General features: G+C 48.0%; 2 protein-coding genes across 2 annotated transcripts; one reads left to right on the forward strand and one right to left on the reverse strand.

Moving 5' to 3' along the window:
* The first annotated feature begins 2,964 nt into the window (after positions 1-2,964).
* Positions 2,965-5,798, forward strand: LOC127781626 (uncharacterized). The gene is made up of 5 exons (XM_052308613.1): positions 2,965-3,079; positions 3,158-4,327; positions 4,851-5,006; positions 5,128-5,317; positions 5,485-5,798. The coding sequence occupies exons 2-5, from the start codon at positions 3,158-3,160 to the stop codon at positions 5,505-5,507; spliced, it is 1,539 nt and encodes a 512-aa protein (XP_052164573.1). The 5' UTR covers positions 2,965-3,079; the 3' UTR covers positions 5,508-5,798.
* A 2,858-nt stretch (positions 5,799-8,656) lies between these two features.
* On the reverse strand, positions 8,657-14,077 carry LOC127782064 (WRKY transcription factor SUSIBA2-like). The gene is made up of 3 exons (XM_052309131.1): positions 13,494-14,077; positions 13,315-13,407; positions 8,657-8,666 (listed from the first exon to the last, which is right to left on the reverse strand). Exons 1-3 carry the CDS (start codon positions 14,075-14,077, stop codon positions 8,657-8,659), a joined length of 687 nt encoding a protein of 228 aa, XP_052165091.1.
* Between the last annotated feature and the right edge of the window lie 5,885 nt (positions 14,078-19,962).

Genomic DNA, 19,962 nt, shown 5'->3' on the forward strand with positions numbered 1-19,962 from the left:
CACGTATATTTTAGGTTTTTTATACGTACGCACACAAACTTTATGTATATGTGTATATTTTTTATACATTAAAGTGTGTATATATAGTTATATATATATATATACACGTATAAACTTTGTATATACATATACAAAATTTATACGTATGTATATATGGTATATACATACGTATATACATCGAGTAGTATACACAGTAGTAGGAGTATAGAGTATAGACTAGACGGGGGGCAGCTGATCGCGCGCGCGCGGCCCTTTAAGTTCTCATCCTAGAAGAAGCAATCGGAACCCGCACCACTCAAAGACTAAGACTAAACCTACAAACAAAAGGTTATATCAATAGCAAGAGTCAGTACATTAAACAAGTTAATGTACCGGCAAGCACAAATCAATCTTACCATACTACATGTAAGGCATATATTCAAAGGAAGGCAATATGTAGTTCAATTTCAGCATAAAGCAAGTTTTGTTTCGCAATTGTTTTGTAAAGGAGTTGATGCTTCAATTAACAAAACAAATTTTAAGTTTCAACATTAAGTTCATCATAATTCCATCGTAATCAATCTCATGTTGTCATCATTTGACAACTAGTCATAATATATCACCACACACACAACTCAACACATTTATCAATTTCAAACCAAGTCATATGTTCACATTTTAAAATATAGTATATACTCATGACACTTCACCAAAGCGCTCTTGACCGTGAGCACGGCTAATCGATTAGTTTAAAGAACTCTGCAGAGTTTGTACACCTTTACCCACATGATGTGATAGAAGCCCAGAGGCTACACTCTAGTTGGTTCAGTGCCGGCCAAGCACTCCACACTCTACATTATGAGTGCGGACTAGAGGTCACAACGAAGCCTTTACACTACTTAGAATCTAGCCTTGCACTAGCACGATACGTGTTCCTCCATCCTAGGCATACTTGGAAATATGTCTAGAACCGTTAAGTGGCGGGCCCACGCCTTAAACTTAACGCCGTGGTGGCGGACACAACGGGAACCCACCCACGTGGCACAATACCGTTGTATTGGACAGACTTAGTCACCTAAACTACCACGTCGGGGCAAATAGGAAGTTCCTCTGAATCATCGACTAATTCCTTAGAATTATTGACTAACTCATACACACCGGCCTACCAGAATGCAAGGCTAGTTCTAAATAGATTAATCAGCTTAGGCCATCCCATACTAGCACATGTGGATGTATGAATAACTTTAAGTTGGTGACACAAGTTCGGTCCTTACGGACTTGGGCAAACACTCCCCCTATCGGCATGCAACTAACACCATATGCACACCACTTGCCGCCCAAGTCTAAAATCACATTTTACACATTTTAGTTCGCAAATACCCATCATATTCATTTTATTCCAGCAAAGGTTCACATATGAAAATCACATTTTAATTATAGATGGAATGAGCATTTGCATAATTCTAAGCATGGCTAAGCAAGTAGTTGCACATAGAGCATATATAAACCCATTGAGCACAAAGAGTGTGCTCCAACCATTTCTAGGGGTTCAAATAGTAAGAGGATCAATTATTCAATGTAGGAAATACAGCAAATAGGTCATAACTACCTTAATCCAATTTCAAATACCGATATAGTCTAAGTTCACATGCAACTTTGCAAACAAATATTTTCATTCCTCAAATCATGGGATTCAATATGTTCAAAGGATGGGAGGAGAAAACTTGCCTTGATCAGAGAAATGTTAGCACCTAATCCACTCCTTCACCGATATGCAATTATCTAGATAAAGGACACGATATGCAATTAAACACCGAAAGAGCTGAAAATCCAAAATGCTCTAAAATGCATGATTTATGCACAGTGATTAGGTACTGGTCTAAAATGAATTTAGGTGAAAGAATTTTCTTTATTTTATCTTATTCCATTAGGGAGTTATGAATTTTAGAAGTTTTATCGGTTTACAGTAGTATAGTCTTAGGTAGTATTATAAAATACTTTTGTAAAGTGATTTTTATTATATTAGACTTCACAGGGGTGTAGAGGTGTGTTTTCTAAGACTAATGCATTTGGTTTCACAATTTTTGGAGTTATAATGATTTTCTTATAGATTTTACAAGTTACAACGTGTTTTAGGCATATAGTGTTTTATATGTGCATGACTCTCAAGTTGTAGGTTCAGAATGTGCTACAGTATATTTAAGTTGAACAAAAGAAGTAGTTTGGTTAACTAAAACATTTTTAGTTCACATGTTTATGGTCTTTACTACTATGGTTCATACTTTACAAACTAGGGGTGCTCTGTTCTAGACTAGCAATACATTATATTAACCTAGAAATTATTATATGAGCTAAGTTCTTCTAAGTTTTAGTGAATGGGAAAGGAACTATGGCTCCACTGTTCTAACAAGTTTTATTTAGGTTTATTCATAGCTAGAGTGTATTATAAATACTTCTACACATATATTTTGCTTAACCATTACTAAGTAATTAACTCCGAGGTTATCTATTTAAAGATTATAGCTATCATTTGTACAAAACGTGTCATATTTTATTTTACTATGTTGAAGCTAACTATTTGCTGGTTCTATAGAAACTTTGTTCATTTCATTTGGACTAAAAATGAATTTTCTACAAGTTTTACAAATTAAAGGCTGCTCTATGTTAGTAAATCCTTATATGAATATTTAGAGACTTTTACTACACAGCAAGTATACATACTCTTATTTCATAAGATGGAAATAAATGTTTTGGTGATCCTACAGAACTTAAGTTTACTTAAATTGAAGCTAAATTGGGTTTTACATGAATTTTTAAAGTTTAGCTTATCTAAAACTAATCATTTTAAAGATAATAGTTTTATAGGCTTTTGATGCAGCGACTAGTCGCGTATCAGTGCCCCCCCCCCCCCCCGGACTTTTGGGCCCAATAAAAGCTCGTGGGCCCACTTTCGTTATTTGGGGTTTTCCTTTTCTTTTTTAATCCTTTAGCGGCTCATAGTCATCTTCTCCAACCGCCGTCGGCCGCCTTCCCCTGTACCGGCCACCGCCGCCGGCTCTGAAACGGCAAGAACTCACCGTCGATCGGACGAAATTTTCCGGTGAGTTCAATTCCCATCTCCTCCCCTGCAACGCAATATTCTCGAGGGACTCATCTTCTTGCAAATTCCTGGCGCAAGATGAGCGGGAGGCCCCGCGCAGGACATTTGTTCGACGAAATGCCTCCGAAGAAAGCCAAGCTGCCCGCCGGCGCCGGCGCCGGCAACCGCCTCAGCGCCCTCCCGGACGCGCTGCTGCACCACGTCATGTCGTTCCTGCGGGCGTGGGAGGTGGCGCGCACCTGCGTGCTCGCCCGCCGCTGGCGCCACCTCTGGGCCTCCGCGCCCTGCGTCGACCTCCTCGTCTGGCGCGGCGGAGGCCACCTCCCGCACCCGGAGGAGTTCGCCAAGTTCGCCTACCGCTTCTTGCTCGAGCGCGACGTGTCCGCGCCGGTGGACACTCTCCGGGTGCTGTCCAGCCCCGTGTGCGTCCTCGAGGTGGAGGATTACTCCACTTGCGATGTCGATGCGTGGATCCGTGCCGCCATCGAGCGGAGAGCTCGGGTGATCCATATTTCTCACCATCCGAAGGACGAGGCATTTAGTAACTTCGACCATGTCCCCATCATCTCCTGCCACCTCAAACACCTGAAGCTGTGTGGCTACTTGTTTCGACAAAGGGCACTAATGCAGCTCTCTTCTCAGTGCCCTTCATTGGAAGTTCTAGAGCTCAAAGGCTGCTATCTGGATGGCCATCAGATATCATCTGCCTCTCTCAAGATCTTGACCATTGTCGAGTGCAGGATCATGGAGGGCTTCACCATCGCTGCTCCGAACCTCGTATCGCTGCACTGCGTCACGCCATACCACCGTGCTCCCTTGTTTGAGAATGTGGGGTCACTCACACTGCATGCAGCCACTATCGTGCTTGATGATTCGTTTCTATATGCTGGTTATGAATACAAGTACGAAGACATCGATGAGGATGCGATCGAAGGAAGCGGTAGCGAAGACGGTGAAGGTTCCTTGAATGATTCTGACTATGACAGTGATGCTGTCAGCGATGCAAGTACCTGTGAACACAGTAAGATTGCAAACAACTATGATGATGAAAAACAGCTTGTAGAGCATGATGAGGTACATAATCGAAGCAAAGGCAACTATCATGGCTATGATCACAGGTATAAAGCCAGACCATATAGGGGCTATCACAAGAAGAAATTCAATGGTGGCAAAGTTCTAGGTGGTGACAATGTTCTTCACAGCCTATTGAATGCTAGAAGTTTGGAGCTATTAGCTGATGCTGGAGAGGTATAGTTACGAATCTTCTGCTAGGTGGCAATTCCCCTTAATATGGATTCATCAATTATTTTCATTACAGACACAAATAACTTTCTCAACTTCATTAAACCTCCGTAGGAGTACTGCACTTGAGTGTAATCAAATTTTACAAAGTAAAGTTATTGTATAATAAAAATGTGTTGTCTGCTGACAGTTTTTTTTGTCATTTTCTTTAAAACGTATCTACTGAACTACTAAAGAGTTACTAAGTTTTAATTTTGCATAATCACATATTTAAGCACATGTGTTGTTCTGTGAAATTCATACTAGAAAGGTGGTTTTTTCATTGCTGTGAGCTGAACTTTTGTGATTGCAACAGTTGGACACACATGGAATTTACATCTGCGTATCTTCACACTATTCCTACACATTTTTATACCAGAAAGAAATTTGCATTTTTACTGAACGGTGCTGGTCCTCGGTAGTATAGCACCAAGCTATTTTTTACCTTTTCTAAACGCTGAACTAATTCACCTGTGTGTGCTATATGAAGGTAATTCTGAATAGGGAGCTGAGAACATGCCCAACTTTTAGTAACCTGAAGACATTGTCCCTTGGTGAATGGTGTATAGGTGCTGACTTCGGTCCATTAATTTCCTTCCTGCAGCATTCACCTAATCTGGAGAAGCTTTTCCTTGAACTTAAATTGGTACATGTATTTATATCTGTCGAATTTGCTTGATTCTTTACACTTTTCATATTTCGATAAATCAATTATAGCACATGTTCACTAATAATTATATTCTTCTGCAATCCAAAAAAAAAAAAAGGATTATGACAACACACAGGCAATGAAAGAAGGTACCAAATCAGAGGGAGGCTCATTTGCTTGCACACACCTTAAAATGGTAAAGATCAACTGCTCTATTGATGATGTGAGAGTCCATTGGTTGGCACAGTTGTTCAGGACTAACGGCTTACCCATTGAGAATATCTTTGTGCGTCAGACTCGCAGCACATGTGAGTGATACTTCTCTTGTAACTCTCATCCCTGATGAAGTTGCAGTACCATCGTACATTATTACTGTTTTTGTTAGATGAAAGGCATTTGCTTCACTTGATGTTCTTTGCGGTGCATGATCGAAAACCATAAACTAATATGTTTTGTTTTCTGACATATCCTCCAGGGCTTCCTGCCAGACCATGGTAATGTGAAGCTAGAGGGAGGCGTCATGCTGGGAGTACAGCATATGTGATACTTCTTTTGAGTGCATTGGAACTATGTATATATGGCTATCTTAACGCGAAAATGATCTTATCCAGTGGAGTGATTTTAGCTATGTTATCTAGCTTGAGGTCGGCTTCTTCCTGAAACGATTTGACGAGTTTACTTGAATGCTATAACTGAAAGTGCAATATGTTCAATCTTCTGTGTGGTAAAAACGCTGTGGTTGCTGGACTCGATTAGTACTTATGACAGAAAAACTTTGTACTCCCTCCGTTTCACAATGTAAGTCATTCTAGCATTTTCCACATTCATATTGATGTTAATGAATCTAAGATAGATTCATTAACATCAATATGAATGTGGAAAATGCTAGAATGACTTACATTGTGAAACGGAGGAAGTACTTTGAAGGCGGAGGCCACCTTCCGCCGCCGGAGCAGTTAGCCAGGTTTGCCTACCGCTTGCTGTTCGAGCGGGAGGTGTCAGCGCCGGTGGACATTCTCCGGGTGATGTCCAGCCCCGACGGCGAAGGGGAGTAGGATTACACCACTTCAGATGTCCAGACGTGGATCCGTGCCGCCATCAAGCGAAGAGCTCGGGTGATCCAGCTTACCGACCATCCAATGGATGAGGCGTTCTTTAACTTGCGCTTCGTCCCCATCATCTCCTGTCACCTCAAACACCTGAAGCTGTCTGGTTCTTTATCGTGGAACACGACGCTAATGCAGCTCTCTTCTCAGTGCCCTGCTTTGGAAATTTTAGAGCTCAAGAAATGTTCTCTGCACGGCCATGAGATTTCATCCACCTCTCTCAAGAGCTTGACCATGGTAAAGTGCAGGATCATGGCAGATCTCACCATTGCTGCTCCGATCCTTGTGTATCTGCGCTGCATCAAGCCATACCACCGAGCTCCTCAGTTCGAGGATATAGGGTCACTCACACTGGCCACAGGCACCATTGTTCTTGATGATTCACTTTTATGTGTTGGTTTTTATTACCAGTACAAAGACTTCGATGAGGATGCAATTGATGGAAGCAATAGCGATGATGGTGAAAGTTGCACGAGTGATTCTGACTACGATGATAGTGACGCGAATACCTGTGAATACAGTGAGATCGCAGATGACTATGATGATGAAAAACAACGTCAAGAGCATGGTGGGGGACATAATCAGATTGAAGATGATTATGATGATGAAAATCAACATGAAGAGCATGGTGAGGAACATAATCAAATTGGACATGATGAAATTCTTGGTGGCCATAATGTTCTTCACATCCTATCAAATGCTGAAATTTTGGAGCTATTAGCTGATGGTGGAGAGGTATAGCTGTGAATATTCTTCTGCTCCCTGTTACATGACATTTTCCCTTAATGCGGATACATTAATTATTTTCATCATTACATAAGAAAAAAGCTTTCTCAATTTCTACGCACTGAACAAATTACTTGTATGTTCTATATGAAGGTGATTCTTAATAGAGCGCTGAAAACTTGCCCAACTTTTAGAAACCTGAAGACGTTGTCCCTTGGTGAATGGTGTATGGGTGCTGACTTCGATCCACTAGTTACATTCTTGCAGCATTCACCTAATCTGGAGAGGCTTTTCCTTGAACTTAAATTGGTACGTGTATTTTTATATTATTATATATCGGTTGCTTGATGCTTCACATTTTTCATATTTTGACACGTGAGTTTTAGCACATGTCCGTTGATAATTTATCTTCTTCTGCAAACAAAAACAAAAAGCATTACTACAGCATACAGGCAATGAAAGGAGTTACCAAAGCAGTGGGAAGATCATTTGCTTGCACACACCTTAAAATGGTGAAGATCAAATGTTCTATGAATGATGCTAGAGTCCATTGGTTGGCACAGTTGTTCAGGACTAATGGCTTACCTATTGAGAATATCTTTGTGCGTCAGACTCGCAGCATTTGTGAGTGATACTTCTCCTGTAAATCGCATCCCTGATGAAGTTGCAGTTCCCATCGTACATTATTACTTCTTTTGTTAGATGGAAGGCATTTTGTTTACTTGATGCTCTTGTGGTGCTTGATTAAAAACCATAAACTGATGTTTATGTCATGCCCTCCAGGGCTTCCCACCAGACCACAGTAACGTGAAGCTAGAGGGAGGCTGTCAAGAAGGAGCTGCACCGGTGGTGGGACCAATAATATCTTATGATCTTATTCAACATGATAATTTCGCTTATCACATTGTATTTAGCAGAGTTCTGAAGTGCAAGCATCAGCACTGATCATGCTCGAAGTGCAGCATATGTCATGCTTCTTCCGAGTACATTGGAACTTGAATATGGTTACCTGAACATGAGAATGACCTGATCTAGTGGAATGATTTTAGCTATGATATCATATCCCTAGTTTGAGGTTGGCTTCTTCCTCAAACGATTTGACAAAGTTATCTCTGCTTGAATGCTATATAACCGAAAGTGCTTATGACAAAATGCTGTGGTTGCTGAATTCGATTATTACTTATGACAAAGAAAAACGTTGCAGCAGTACAATTACAAAAACGGCAGTACTTGCAGCAATATAATCAGCAGTAGTCGCCGTCCATAAATCTGAAGTAGAAGGATCAATCTTTTTTTGCTTGTCCGGCGAAGATAAAACCGCCCAAAATTTTATTCAGAGAAAGAAACCACAAGAAGGAAACTAAAGTACAAGTACAACAAAGTTTATTGTAGCCGTTGACTACTACGGCCACTGTCGACAGGCAACTCTACCACCAAACTGTTACAAATCCGACAAAAGACACCAAAACTCAAGCCTAGGCAGGAGAGAGCAGCTTCAGCCTTCATGGCACGTCACATCCGCGGCTCCTCCATTTTCAGTAGATAAAATCTGGATTTTTGCTTCAACAGAAGCTACAACCCCTTATTACATAGTTCTTTGCTCAAAACAAGAGTATCTGCCTGCAACTCCTCCATGAAAGCTGAAAAGAGCAATACTGGGAGCCTCATATTTTCAAAGATCCGCGCATTTTATTCCTTCCAAATCATCCAAGTGGAAACTGTGGAAGGCTCAATCGACTACGAGATCTCCAGAGAGTATGCAGAAAAGAAAATAGCAAACTAATCATAGGGCTATTTCAGCTTCCACCGTTTTCATCACCTGTCTCTGTTAACCAACAGTCAGAAACATCACAGTTACAGTCAGCAATACTAAATACTAGGTTCACTACATGTTGAATGATCTGAAGTATAAAGCTGTGTACTGTACCTGAAGATTTTATCCAATCCTGAGTGCAGATGAGGGCTTCAATTATCTCGGGACTCAGCTTTCGATTGAAAAGGCTCGCCCGTTCATCATTTTCGTCAAAAGCAGATTCAGCAGAAACCGCACTTCCAGGTATTGCTAAAATGTCGCGTGCAAGCCTAGCAAGAGTTGGATACGTTGACGCATTATCCTTCCACCATTTCAGGATATCAAATTGGTCATTTTGAGGATAAAGTTCTCCTTCAAGGTACAAAGTTAGTTCTCTGAATTCTCCATGTGCTAATTGCCCGATGTCAATCTGATTGGTGCCATGCAATGAATCATTACCATGCCTATCCATCTGTAAATCAGTGTTCCGATGATTAAGTAGTTCATCACTTTGCTGATCAGCATTACAGGAGTATTGAAGGAAGAGCTCATAAATCTTTGCACGCACTTCTAGGATTAATTTGGCACCAGTACCGAAAACTTGTTTGAAGCAATGTTCAAGATACCTCAATTTGAACCTGGGATCTAGAAAAACAGCCATAGACAACCACAAGTTGCATTTTCTCCAAAGGTTGTCAAAATTTTTCTTCATATCATCGACATTAATGATGCGCTCAATGTTAAACTTTACGGATGATTCCCTAAGAGCTGTCCCTAAATTCCAAATTGCATGAAAATGTGAGTTGAAAGTCGCGTTGTGTCCGGAAAGTACATCAACAGCATGGTATATTGGCCTTGCAAGATCACAAAAGTTTTTTGCTGCTTCTAGACTTTGAAGAGATGGTTTCGGTGGATAGTTTTGCAAATCCATCTCTTCAGGGTTTGGTAGTTCTTTATTAAACTGCAAAGTAGCCTCAAATAAGTAGAAGGTCAGGTACCACTGTTTTGAACCAAAAGAGGGTCGGTTTAGGTGCAGCCGGGACAGAATTTGCTTGTACTTTTCCAGACGAAGTGCAGAGCATGTCATGTACTCAAACCATTCCCGACTTGTTTCAAGGACGAATTTTTCAAGACAATAACCAAACAAGCCATGAAGCGCATCTATCATACAAGGCACAGTTAATAACTTATATTTAGCAAGAAGATAATTCTGTGCTGCTCCAATTCCTATCATAGTCTCCTCCAGGTCCAATATAACTTTATTACCTAAATTCATTGGGAATGCAATTCCTAAAAGCTTCTTCTCAAGATTCCAATCTTGGGCTGCTTCTTTTATTAGAGCCTTGTTAGTCTTTACAGTACCACCTAGTACATATTTTGCCATTCTTATATTCGAGTAAGATTTCCAGTTGGGAAGAACACTGAGGTAGTGCTCAGCTTCACAGACATCAATTCCAGAACAGGCGCACCTAATGACTTTCCTATTCATCTTCCATTCCTTGTCAATAAAATGTACTGTGAAACAGAGGAAGTATTTCAATTCAAGTTCCCACCTTGTTACCGACAGGAAAACTCCTCCTGGTGTAAGTGCTATTGCCTCTTTTAGCTTCACCTTTTCATTCTGAAAAATGCTGAGAAACTTCGCTTCAACAGAAGCCTGGGGCACAATACTATATGCAGGAGAGATGCCAGTCAAAAACTTCCTAAAATTTGCACCGCTTGTTACTGAAAATGGGCAAAGGTTGGACACTAAAGCCCTGGTAAGCAATTCAAGAGATGTTTTTTGATGAAATTTCCAATTATTTGCAACAGATGAATCAAGTCTTGAAGATGACCAGTTTTGCTGCACTCTAGTGTTTCTACATTGTGCAGGACATATCTTCAGATGTCGGCGCAGATGGCTTGTTCCTCCAGAAGTTTTTCCACTAAGGCACTTTTTGCAATATTTACATTCTGCATTTTGAATTTTTCCACCACTAAACACAGCAGTAAATTCCTCCCACACCTTGGACTTCGATCTTCTATTTCCACTGGCATCAGAGATCAGTCGTCGAAAATAGAAGTCAAAAACATGCAAATCATCCCATTGAGAAGGGAAGTTTCATAGACCACAAACAGAGAAAAAAGTTAACGCTTTTAGGCAAAAGGGAAAAACATTGTAATAAGGTAGTAGTGATACTCTGAAGGCAGTGCTCTGACGCACTGCATTTGTGCGCCCCCCCCCCCCCCCCCCCCCCCCCCCCCCGCCCGCGCGGGTTGTACAGTTTTCTCCCTTTCCTTCGGTCAGCATTCTTCACCCGTCCCGGTGAGAAAAAAAAAACAGAGAGAGACTGCATCTACAAGGTTAACCTATTGTCTATATAAATAATTTTAAAATTACTTCTCAGGTGAACAAGTTTCTTAACTTCCTTTAAAAAACAGCTTGCATAATGTTCCAGACTGTACATAAAGAGTGCAATGTTTTGCTCGATCTAAAAACTTAAATGTTCAAATAAGAAAGAATTTTTGAACGACTTGCACGAGATGGTGCGACGTTCTATTGATAGAGCAGGAAAAAGTTACAAGATTACAACCCTGGAGGGTCATAACCAGGAAAAGGAAAAAATATACCACCACCCACACACCGACATCGCCAACACACAAGCCCAGGAGAAGGCTAGCACCGGATCGGCCGCTGCTAAGCGTGACCGACCGCCATTAGACTAACAAAGGGACACAGACGAGATCGCCCCCTAGGGGATGCCAAAACGATGTCTTCAAGAAGAGAAGCGACGGAAAAACCGCCGCCGCCGTCCGTCGGGACTCAAAGGAGCCAAGACCGGGCTTTCGCCCGGCAACCACCCTTGAGGGGTGAGACAGCACGACAATGCCCTCAGGAGGGGGAAACCATCGTTGTTGGTCCGGCCAAGGCCGGACTAGGTTTTCACCCGCCGCTCACCACCTGCGAATCCACGGCTGACGCACCGATGCTCCACTACCACACAAGCTCTGCCGACATGTGGGACCCCTGCACCGATGTCCCCTGCCGAAGACCGCGCCACACCCACCGGCAGCTCCTCCTCACACCTAGGTTGCCTCCTCCACTGCTGACCGCACCTCTCGCACCAAGCCGGCCTCCTCCACCGGACGCACCTCTCGCACCAATCCGGCCTCTCTTCATCGGCCGCGCCTCTCGCGCCAAGCCGGCCTCCATCTCCGCCGCCCGTGCCTCTCGCGCCGAGCTGGCCTCCACTGCCATCGGCTGCGCCTCTCTGCGCCAAGCCGGTCTTCGACCCCTCCACCAAACGATGCCACGCCGGCCAGATGCAGCCGTCTCCGATGCCCTCGGCTAGCCGTTCGAGGCCACCATGCCTCCGGTGACCGCAGTCACGGTCACCACCGCCATAGCCACTGCTGTCGAAACCCCAGCCACCTCACCGTCGCCATCCTCACCTCGCACCCGACTCCTTCCCCGCTTCCACTTGCTGTCGCCAGTGACCCGCATCCTCCGACGTCGCCACCGCCTCCACAGTCATGGCCGCCGCAAGTCGGCCGCCATCGCCGCTGCCACCGACGCCAGCCACCGCCTCCGCAAAACGCCACCGCCAACATAGCCGCTGTGCCGTCGCCCTCCGCCACCAAGCAGCCAGCAACCGCCCCAACGCCGCCGCCATGTCCTCCGCCGCCGTTGCCAGCCACCGCCGCCACCTGCCGCGACCACCACTACCGCCGTTGTCGCCAATTGCCGTCGTCAGCCGACCACCACCGTCGGCCACCCTCCAGATCCGGCCGAGAGGCGTGGATCTGGGGGACACCGCCGCCGTCGCCGCCACGAGCCGACACATCCGGTTGCAGGGACCGCCGCCGCCGCCTTCGCGTCCTCGGTCGATGCCATCCCTGCCGCCTTCAACCACCACCGCCCGGCGCCGCGCGCCCTTGCCTTCGCCATCGCCCTCCCTGCCGTTGCCGTTGCCGCCGCCAGTCGCCATCCCACCAGATCCGGCCGGAGCGGCGTGGATATGGCGGTCGCCGCCGCCCCGCCGTGGACGACTCCCCTGCCCGCCCGATGCGTGGTCGGCGAGAAGCCCTGCCACCGCCGTCCTTGCGGCCGGCCGGCGGCGGTGAGGCGGGGGGGGGGGGGGGGGGGGGGGGGGGGGGAGGGGCAGGTCATTGCCTCCCGTGCCGCCCCAGGCACGAGAGTAGTATGCGAAATGTGTTTTGATTTGACTTGGTAAATAAGAAAGAATAGCCATTGAGAGTAGTTATACGGTTATGCCATTCAAAACTAGAGCCTGAACACCATGAATTACCCAGCTCAATAGTTTTGCCCCTATAGTTGTCAATTATCAAAAAACTCATATAGACATTTATTAAGAGATGCTATATATGCCACATTAAATTTGAAAAGAAATTGTCAGGATGCTATTTCTTTATTTGGAAAGATTCACACACAAAGACAACAACAATATATCACATAATTCATGATAACCCTTATTCTGATGGTTTAGCAATGCAAATAGGGCCATTAATTAACTGGATTATACAAGTTAATGCATCTCAGTACATCACTATAATGAACTTCCATTCATATGCTATCGTAGTACCGTTTCATATACTCTGGTTTATGTCCAAGAGCGAAACTAAAAATAGAGGGAAAGAAGAAAGTCATAGAGAGCAGGAACTCGTGAGTCCCTGTGATTACCTTCGGCAATAATTCTTACGCTGCTGACAGTCGTTACCCGTAACATCAACCTCAGTTGCAGTTTGAGCAGTGATCTCTTGAGCTGCACCATGTCTGTCCGGCAGAAATACCCAATTTATGCACTGGACCTTGTAAAAATCAAACTGAGGAAGTAACAAAAATTCAGTTAAATTGAGCACCTTTCTATTGCATTGGCATCAGCACCAGCACCATCACCGTCAACTCTTGCTTCACTAGCATCATCTTCCTCGCTGTCACTCGAACCAGATTGTAGCTCATCTTCCTCCTCATTCCTAGGCATTGCAACTGAAGGCCTGATAACCCCTGCTGCTTGTAATATCTCACCTACAGGGATTGCATCCAGAGTAGCTGAACCATCTCCAAACACCCTTTCTGATGAGCGTGGATGGTTGTGACTGCCCTTACATACTGTTTTCTTGATCTGTCCATCTGTGGAGCGCGTCACGGATTTCTCGGCACCGCAGTTTGCATGAGCACATTCATAGTAGAATTTCTGATGGCACCCACCCTGAACTACTTTCTGCCCACATATCCTCCAGTTGTAGCCATCATATTCAGTTGGCTTTGGATATATGCCACCATAATCTGTGTGAGATGGCAGAGCTGGCATCTGTATTACTGCTGGTGCTGGGTTGGAAGAACAACCGGCATTCTGCTGCTGCATATTAAGTTGTTCTGTCAGCCAGCTGCGAAATCTTTGATCGGCCATGCCGTCCGGAGCTTGACCTGACTGGTTCTCCATTTCTTTTCGACCCGGTTGGAATGCGAGAACATTCCTAGAGGGGATTCAGAACGGAACAATTCTTGTGATCTCCTATGAAATCAATCATGCATGCCATTCCGAATAGATTGTCTGACGTTTCAATCACACACGGGGTACACGGCATGAAGAAATCCAAGGTAATCTGCTCTACGGCTGTAATCCAGAAGGAAATTGGGATCCTATGCACATTTTAAAAAAAATTCGTGTAAAAAGTAAAAACCCAATATGAAATCTTAAGAGGAAGGCTGGGGAAAGAGAGCTAATCAACAGCTTACTTGTAAACGCGAAGCAGAAATCGGCAGAAGAGATCGCAAGACTAGATCAATTTCTTCAAGCCATCCACATCGAGTATTGTCAAGTCAAGGTTTAGGATTCCTATTTTACTAGAGTAGGTAAGTCAACCAGCATCGATTTCTAGGAGCTACAGAGGAGTGAGTAGGGGAGAAGAAGGGGAGGGAGATAGAGAATAGAGGGGATGAGGGGAAGGAAGTAGGACCCACTAACATGTGGGCTCAAATATTTTGTTTTATTTTTTAAATTGATAAATTTTGCTTCATTTGTCATGTTAGATGAAGAGTGAATCAAATTAGGTATGTATGTGGTCACGTCAGCTGAAACCGTCTTTGGAGTCACTAGTTTTAACAATCAAGGGATGCATTGTTTTGCGTTGAAGGACATAAATCAGATTCATTAAGGTAAGGGATTACAGATAAACTTATTCCATTCCGTTAGTTTTCATTTTTCTAAGAGCCCAGGAGCGGCTCATCGCCAACATATTCGATCTTCTCTTCTCTCGCCGCGCGCAGCCTTCTCTTCTCCTCGCGGCGACCGCCGGGATTGAAGCGGCGAGAACTCGCCATCGTTTCCGACGAGTCAAACCTGGTAAGCTCAATTTCCTTCCCCTCCCCTCCCTTCCCCAGCCGCCGCAACCTTCTTCTCCAGAGATTGATTTCGTTTCAAATTCCTGACGCAAAGAAAGTGACCAAAAAGATGAGCGGGAGGCGGCGCGCGGGACATGTGTTCGACGAAATGCCCCCGAAGAAATCCAAGCCGTCCAGCGGGGGCGGCTCCGCGGAAGACCGGTTCAGCGCCCTCCCCGACGCGCTCCTGCACCACGTCATGTCGTTCCTGCGGGCGTGGGAGGTGGCGCGCACCTGCGTGCTCTCCCGCCGCTGGCGCCACCTCTGGGCCTCCGCGCCCTGCGTCGACCTCCGCGTCTGGCGCGGCGGAGGCCACCTCCCGCCGCCGGAGCAGCTCGCCAGGTTCGCCTACCGCTTGCTGTTCGAGCGGGAGGTGTCAGCGCCGGTGGACATTTGTATTACTGCTGGCATCTGTATTACTGCTGGTGCTGGGTTGGAAGAACAACCGGCATTCTGCTGCTGCATATTAAGTTGTGCGTCAGACTCGCAGCATAGATATGCTATAAGTCGCTCATGCCAACGCCGCTCCCACCCCATCCGCCGGCGCTGACACTCCCGTCGGCGTCTCCCACGCCCGTCCGCCTCCTCCGCAGGTCCCCAGATGTCTCTGCAGCTGCCTGGCCGTCCTCTCGACTCCCTGGCCACCCCGCCGGCGCCGCGCAAGCCTCACCATGGTTGGGTTACTGCTTGGAGCCCTCACCTCTGCCCAGATCTGAGTCAGCTGGAGCACCACGCTCCTTCGCCGAGGTGGTTCGTGGGCGAGATGGAAGCTTTGGGTGCGTCTCGTTCCTGCCTCCCCAGCTGAGACAGCGCCCGGATCTGGAGCCAGATTTGAATTCGTCCCCCGAGCAGAGACAGCGCCCCAAATTGAAATCTTCATTTATTATCCCCGTCCGGAGCAGCTACCACCCGGCCAACTCCAATCCCCCACGCCGGAGTAATGCCTACGAGTCTAGTCTACCGCGGCGTCACATCGCCGGCCGGGAACAGGGAGCCAGCAAAGCAGAGGATTCGATTTGGACACCGGTTAGAAGGCGGCATTGGTGGCGAAGGGAGCAGCATTCAAGCGAGGCCCAACGACTCCAGCTTTCAAGCCGCGGCCAACGACCGCATTCATCGCGTCGAGGTGACCGTCCATCACACCTCCCCCTCTCTGCGTCCCACCGCGCCTTCTGGGCAGAGACGAGCGGGAAGTGCTTCATCTGCCTCGCCAAAGACCACCGAGCCGCCCAGTGCCGAGATCCAATCCGCTGCTTCACCTGCCGTCGGTCGGGGCACAGAGCGAGAGAATGCCGCCGCGCTGACTCGCCCTCGTCGCGCGCGCGCTCGCGACAGGCTGTCCAAGAGCAAGACCGTCGCCGAGCTGCCTCACCGCGCCCACGCAAAAGCGTCGCCTCGCCACGAACGCGCAGCAACGTCGCCTCGCCACGCCCACGCATCAGCGCCACCCCGACACGCCAATCTGCTGCTATCCTGCCACCAACTCACCGTCGCCGAACTGCTTCGCCGAAACCTTCCATCCATACTCGCCAGGCCGTCGGCGTTGTCATCCCGCCACCGCCTACCAGGTCAACATCCATGACAATGGCGCAGCTTGGTGATCCGGCCACACGCCCTGAGGAAGATTTCTGCTTCATCCCCACGTCATACGCCATTGACGAGGAGCTGAGAGAGTGGGGGAACACTGCAGCTGTTTCATGGGCAATCCGTGCGCCACCTTCCACAGGGGCCCCGGAAATTGAGGTAATCCGGGAGGAGTTCAAGCTTCATCAAGGTGAGGTGGCTGTCTCCTTGCACCATCCAGAAGCCTTCTTGATCAAGTTCCAGCATCGCCGCCACTGTGAAGACACGGTGAAGAAGGGCTTCGCCAAGCGCCGCAGCATCGAGGTGCACTTCATCAAGTGGCGCAGCCTCCAAAACGCCCTTGGCGTTGCTCTGATGTTCAGAGTGCGTCTATGTCTGGATGGCGTGCCTATGCATGCGTGGGCGGCGGACATCACCGAGCGGCTCATTGGACGCACCTGCGCCCTGGAGCAAATCGAGACTGACCTCGTGCACCCGGTGGAGTCCGGCAACACCCGCACGATCAATCTCTGGGCATGGACTGCGAATCCGAGCACAATCCCCAAGCGAATGTGGCTCGGGTTTACCAATCGTGCAAAAGACAAGCAAGCAGAGATTCTGTTCGTGGAAGAGAAGCCGCCTGAGCATTGGCAGAAAGGCGTCCGTCACCCTGTCCTCTTCCACCTCGAGGAGATCCACGACTACACATCGGCGGGTGTTATCCTCACGGATGAAACCACTTGCCAGCCGACGCGGCGCCGACTTCCACCCTAGAACCTGGGGGTGCTCGATGGCGAGCCGGTGCCAGCTCGCGCCTTCGAGACGTTCCCGCATCACCCGCAGCCGCCGCGCTCGGTCCATGAACGCTTGGGCCGCAACAAGGAGCGAGATGACGACGACCGTGTCAGTCGAGATGACAGGAGGGGCCGCGATAACCGCGGCAAGGGCGGTCGTGATCGCAGCCGCGAGGAGCGCAACAGACGCGATGAACATGATGACCGCGGCGACCGCGATGAACGCGGTGAACGAAGCGCCCGAGATGGCAGGCGAGGCCATGGGGGCGTCGTAGCGAGCGGCCATGGCGACGCCGTGAGTACAACGACGACCACCCTAGCTTCTTCGACAACCAGCGCCGGCGGGACCATGACGGCGATGACGACAACGATGGCCGTGGACGCCGCGACCTCGCGCGTGGCCGCGAGTCTTGGAAGCACGGAGACGCGGAGTATTGCCGTGAGCGCACGCGCTCACCGCAGCCACGCGATAAGGAGAACAACAACCGCTACAGGGGGTGGCGCAACCGAGGTGTGGAAGGCGATGGCGAGCCTACAGAACCTGAGTTGACATTGCCGCACCAGAGGGAAAATGACGCTATGGTAAGCAAATTTCAATTTCTCCTAGCCATGCATTCCCCTGTCTTGAAGGACAACCCGGCGGCTGAGGAGTTCAACCAGACCACCACTCTGATGGAGAAGATTCAAGAACCGACGAGGGAAGGGGATGAAGCCTAGTCCCTGCCAGAACCAATCCCGGTGAGCTGGGTTTTCGCGCGTATCAAGGGTGACCTGTCGGCAAACGTCTCCCCACAGGAGACCACCCTGCAGGAGATTGAAGAAGCACTTGCCAGAATGGAAGTGGCGGCGGCAGCGGCGACCGAGGAGCCGTTGCTGAGCCCGCAATCGCCATATTGGACGGCGGCGCATCTCCCTGCTGCGAACAAGGCAGACGCCCTCGTCCTGCAGTCACCGGGCCAGAATATCGTGGCTGAGGCCGCCACGACGAACATGCCAAGAGGCGCGACGACAACAGCAATGTCGTCAGTGACACCGACACAGCTCGCCCTCCCTGTTGCGAACAAGGCAGACATTCTCGCCCTGCAGTCGCCGGAACAGAACGTTGTGGCTGAGGCCGCCGCGACGAACACGCCAAGCGGTGCGACGACAACAACAATGACGTCAGTGACGCCAGCACAGCTCGCGCTGGATAGCCTGTTCACGACACCACCAATGGCGGTCATCCCCACGCCGCCGCCAACAAGAAAGGTGGCAGTCGGCCGCAGCATCAAGCTCCGCAAGCAGTACAACACTGGCACCAAACGTCGGAGTGCCCACATCGCCAATCAGCCGGCATTGCCGACGATGGAACGATGCCAGCGCGTCCTCTTCAAGCGGATGGGATGGCTGCCTGGCGGTGACGACGCCGCTTCGATGGAGGAGGTGCTTGCTCAGTATGTTGCAATGTTCGAGGGACCGCTCCCGCAGCACACCATCGCGGCGCTCACGGCAGTGTTCGGCATCGACATTGAAGACGACGACAACCCCACGGACGCCCTTGTCGAGATGGTGGGAGAAGGGGTGGATGAAGCTGCCGCGGAGGTTGAGGAGATCATCGCTTGATGCTTCTACCAAAAAGGGGAAGCTGGAGATTGCAATCTCCATGTATCGTCATGCCAGACTACTCTTTTGCAGCTGGACTCTCGGCAGCCTGCGCGCGCCCATTCCAGCCGATCGAGACTTCCTTCATTTGTGTTGGATGTATCGCCGATGTCGGCACGGGCATAAGCCTGATTTGAACCTCCTACATTCTTCGTTTTCAACTGTGATTTCTACGACGCGGAATCACGAAAAGAGCGTGGTAATGAGGCAGTGCACTCAGGGCATCAACGGCCTCAGCGATCGCCAAAACGACGACGACCGAGTGCATCGCCAAAAAATCTACGACGACAGAGCGCATGGGCCGCTGGAAAAAGGAAAAAAACCTTCCTACTCCTCCTCTAATGCCACCGGCCCAACACAAAGCCCACCTTCGCACCTACACGAGTACTGCACCACCGTGCCCCATGGGCCTTGCAGGTTGGGCCGGGAAACCACATGGCCATCACTTCTAGCAAGTTGGGCCCTTTTAAGCTGGAGCAAACTCTGGCTGTTTGGGCCGAGCAGAATCAGTGAGGCAACCATCATTCCAAATGTCACAAAACTTGCAAATAGTTAACTGGAATGTGCGAGGGTTGAATTCCGCTGCGCGGTGCAACACAGTGCATGAGCTCATGCTGGACATGAAATGCAACATGGCATGTTTTCAGGAAACGAAACTCCAAAACATGGATGATTCACTCGCCAGGTTCCTAGGAGGATACAAACTGGATCGCTTCGACTTCAAACCAGCTAGAGGGACGAAGGGAGGAATCCTGCTACTTTGGGACAGTGACACATTAAATGTGCAAAACGTCCGAGTCGGTCGCTTCTCTATCTCAGCAGATGTCACAGTCATCCAATCAAACACTTCCTTCATGCTAACCAGAGTATATGGGCCTACAAGGCACCGGCTAAAAGATGCCTTCCTTCGGCATATAAGAAGACTCAAGCCAAACTCGGGAGAGAG

Source organism: Oryza glaberrima, chromosome 8, assembly GCF_000147395.1.
Source record: "Oryza glaberrima chromosome 8, OglaRS2, whole genome shotgun sequence".
NCBI lineage: Eukaryota > Viridiplantae > Streptophyta > Magnoliopsida > Poales > Poaceae > Oryza > Oryza glaberrima.